We start from the raw sequence: 4,610 nt of genomic DNA on the forward strand, positions 1-4,610 counted from the left end.
ATAAAAACAACTTGGTAAAAAAAAAAAAAAAAAGACACTTAAAATGAGTTGTTGTGTGCTTTCCTTTCTGATTTTTATTATTTTTAAATTGTTCCTTCAGCCACCAAAGTTATATGATGGTTTCTGAACAGTGTTTACTTTTGTGACAGTTTCATCTCACTCTGTTGTCCAAACTGATAAAATCCGGAAGTCTAGAAACAGCAAGGGACTCCCTTCCTCTGTTATATGTAAGCCGACAAGAGGTAGACAAACACCTTCTGAAGTTTTATGCATGCTGCGTTTTCTCTCCTTGCTGCAACAAGAAAAGCCTTTGTTTTCCAACCTGGCAGCCTTTGAAGAAGTGACTCAGACATCTTCATGGCCTCTAAAGGTAAGAGTAAATATAACCAACTAATAATTTTTTTCATATATTATGACTAAAAATAAACAATTGTGGATGTGTTACAACCAGTTAGATTGGTATCTTAAAAGCTGTCATTTGTCACTTTTGAATATTGTGATTTTAAAATCCTAACTCCCAGGAGCATGTTGAGTTAAATTGAAAAACACTTTATCTGACAGACTGTAAAAGTTCAGATGTAAACGATGTTTTAGGTATCATTAATACAAACATAGTGAATTAATAAGAAAAGCTGCATGGCAAAGTTTAGAATGGGAAATTTTAATGCTAAACACAAGGACAGGGTGATGTTTTAAGTTTAAAAGGATTTGAAGAAAACTTTTCACACATAAGTCAGAAAGTGTTAAAGTATAATTTAATAATTTTTTAAAATTAAAATTTTAAAATTTATGTGGGTACATAGTAGGTGTATATACCTATGGGATACATGAGATATTTTGATACAAGCAGGCAATGTGAAATAGGACATAAAGGGGAATAGGATATCCATCACATCATCCATCCCATTTATCCTTTGAGTTACAAACAATCCAGTAACACTCTCTAAGTTTTGATTTTCCATTTGTTATTCAAATTATGTGATATAACCATTTATTATAAAGAATCTGACAGGTGTTATTATTGGTTCTTAAATTTGATTGGCTAGAAATAAGTATTTCTGAATTATAAAGCAAAAATATCTTGAAATTTCCTTATGGTAAATTAAAGATAGAAAACAAACAGAAAATACCTACTTTAAGCACGCAGATCACTTAGCAGACTTTTGGGAGTAGGACTGATGAGTTTTTTTCTCAAATTCCTAAAACTGCAAAAATATCGTAACTGTTATCTTACTTTAAAGAAATTCTCAAAAGACAAGAGATGTAGTTGTTTTAAAGTAAGCTGCAATCTCACTAAAACACTTGTGAAACTGTATAAAAAATAAAATTATAATGTGCTCTCCTTTCATTGTCAGAATGAACCATTAAAGCCTAAGCTATAATTAAAAGTTTTAGCATGAAGAATTATGATTAGTATAATTGGTGAAAACCTTTAAAATTAATTACAAATAGGATAATAGGGCCCATCAGTTTGTGGTATCCTAAATTAGTGATCCATTCAAATAAATACGTATGCTTACTTTCTTCCTTTATCAAAACATACTTTTGGACACTGTTTAATATGAAACAAATGAGATAATCTTTCCATTTTTATCAATCTTTAATGTAGACCAGTCCCTCGGTCTCTCAGAATCACTGGGAAAGCTCACACAAATTGTAAAATATAGATGTGAAATCGCAAAATCGTGAATTTGATATATGTCTCATCATTTTTTCTGTCTGAAGACAAACAAAAAACCTTGACAAATATTTCCTTTCATTTAAGACTGACACTAACATTTAGTCCAAAATACTTTGTCACTTTATAAAATAAGAGTTACAGCAATACTGTAGCCTGCAAGGTAAAGAGTTGCAGAGTGTATAAAATATTTATAAGCTGGTTATACATTTTTAAAAGAGTAGATAGAAATTCAAAGCCAGTAAGAAATTCAAAGGAGTTCCTTCTTCATCTGGTGGTCTGAGTCTTTGAAGAAACTTGTGACTGGAAAGTAATATTATGTCAAAATATGATTAATCTACCAGGAAGCAGTGATGTCCCATAATGATAAAGACCCAAGTCTAAACTCAGAAGCAAAACTTCAGGTGGAAAACTGGCCCTCCTTCTGCAACCGGCTCAAAATCTTTAATACATGGAGTGGATAAAACACCTATTAGAGACTTCATACTACCTAGGAGAATATAAGTGACAACGAAGCTTTCTTGTAAATTAGATACCTGGTTTAAGAGGACAAGTCAAATTATCACCATTATCTAAGTAAAATACTTTTGTGGATAGTTTTCTTCAACTGTATATAAAGACGTAATTTATAACATAATGTTTTCTTGCCCAGTACCTATATTGGCAATTCCCATTTTCCCAGCGAACGCAGACTAATTGTACATTTCACACATTTCATAGGCAGATCAATTAGCACTACTAAACCAAAAGACAGTCTAAATGCTGGGTGCCATTAGAACTGAAGAGACACTTATGTGATCTGGAACCCCCTGACTCGGTATAAATTAACACAATTTAAGAGCAAGTTGCTCTCAAACAGGGTGATCTGAACTGAGCAAGAGCTGTCTCCAAAGGTTGCTTCAATGTGAACTAAAATCCCAGAAGAAGCAGCAGGTGAGCTCAGAATACTGATGTCTCTCAACAGTCTCAGGCAGAGACTCACCCATACTCTACTCCTAAACAAAGATTTTGGACATGATATCCTCTGAGCCTCAAGTACATTAATGCCCCTGGACCTGCTGTGAAGTCTAAGGCCCTCCAAGCCTGGGTGGGAATGTAGAGCGACTTGCCAAACCCTCCATAACCTACTGCATTTTGTTATAGCAAACACAATTTACAAGATAAAATTGGGGTAATCTGTGCATCCCTTTAACAATTAAGTTTACAGTGAGAGAGAAAATAACAATCTTATACCAGCTATTGTTAGAAATTGATCCCTACACATGATTTTAAATTGAGAGATAACATGTGCAGTGAAGGACATAAAGAGCACAAAACCTAGACTCCATGATTTTTAAAATAAGGACACACTCATGACCACCACCAAGATCAAGATACAGATATTTCTAGATTCTATAAAGTTCTCTTTCTAGCCAATAGCCATGCATCCTCCTTTTCCCAAGATGGACCACTATTCTGGATTTTATCATTGTGAGCTAGTTTTCCCTAGATCATAATTTTGCCTCTATGTTTTTCTGAAAGTGATAATGGTACATTTTGCACTAATGCTAAAGGAAAAATGTTTATTGTTTATTACCTTTTAATATTTTTGAGTCATTATTGCTATATTAATGGCCATTAGCTCTTCTCCCAAATCTGACATAGTGTTACATAGTCTTTCTCTGGGTTTACTTCTTAGGATCCCATTGAGGAGACATTCTCAAGAGCAAGGGGAGGTCTAAAGCCTATATCCTTTGTATCTGTCCCAGATGTATGAGAAGTTCAGCATGGGGCTCCTTGTGGAAACCAAACTGCTGTAGTATTATCAGTAGGAGGCTGTATTTTAGTGGGGCCATTTGACAAGTTATTCCATTTGACCCTAACCATAAAGCATGTCTACATTCTATATATCACAGACCAGTACAAACCGAATGGCCCTACACTAATAATAATAAACTCAGTTTATTCTAATAACCTTAAGGTTAAATAAATAAATGAATGAATTTACTTCATGAATAAATAAAATGAATGAATGAATGAATTCAGAATATGCTTGAGTTTTCTTAATGATGAGAAATTTACTACCACCAAAGGAAACCCAAATTCAGTTTTAGAATTTATTTTTCACAGATTTAAAAGATAAAGATATTTCTTCCCCACCCCTCCCCCACACACACATACAAACCTTCATGAATCTGAGAGTCATTGCTGAAGTGCGAACATTGCAATTCGCTGCTAATTATATAGATTCCACTTCAATTTTGGTATGTGAGTAATGAGAATACTTATTCAAATCTTTGTGTAGCTGTTATAAATTTCCCACTTGTTGTCAGTGCAGAAGCAGTTTCCTTGCCTTTATCTTTTATATGTCTTTAGGGCAGTCTGAGTTGCTTGTCTTCGTAATGGCTCTTCTTATATTTGAAAATACCCGTCACAAACCTTGCTTCACATCTATACCCAATCTGAAACAGCATAATGTGGGTGAACTGACTGAATGCACTTGTGAAAGCCCTAACACTTTATTGATTACTAAACATGAGAAGTCAAAATACTGATATTCTTTGAAAAAAATGATATCTAATGAGAGAGATATCCAAATGGTAGTTATGTGAGAAGAAAAAAATCATAGAAAAGCTATCATTTATATTTTTAAACAAAAAGTTCTTTGCATATACTACCTTATTAGAGGTTATACATAAAATTACACAGAGCAATGCAAAGTAAATAATAAACCCCCAAATTTCAAAATAAAAGACGATTAAATTGTAACATATTTACCTGGCAATAATTTAGAAAACAGGTATCTTCTCTAAAAATTTTAGTCAAACTTTATATAATTATTTGGTTCTGATATCTTTTATATTTTGTAATATTGGGTGAGCTACAAAAGGATACATAGCTTCAAACTATTATTGGTTATATATAGACTTATATAAATATAAATATATAAAAA

The 4,610-nt window shown here is 32.9% G+C and overlaps 1 protein-coding gene across 1 annotated transcript in view; it reads left to right on the top strand.

The window, feature by feature from the left end:
* Nucleotides 1-336: 336 nt before the first annotated feature.
* PLSCR5 (phospholipid scramblase family member 5) overlaps nt 337-4,610 on the top strand; it is a 38,792-nt gene continuing 34,518 nt past the window's right edge. The window contains exon 1 of the mRNA XM_017889303.1: nt 337-370. Within this exon, the coding sequence (XP_017744792.1) occupies nt 358-370 (13 nt within the window). The 5' untranslated portion in view covers nt 337-357. The remainder of the gene's footprint in view (nt 371-4,610) is intronic.

The sequence above is a fragment of the Rhinopithecus bieti genome, unplaced genomic scaffold (assembly GCF_001698545.2).
Source record: "Rhinopithecus bieti isolate Rb0 unplaced genomic scaffold, ASM169854v2 scaffold_19037, whole genome shotgun sequence".
Lineage (NCBI taxonomy): Eukaryota > Metazoa > Chordata > Mammalia > Primates > Cercopithecidae > Rhinopithecus > Rhinopithecus bieti.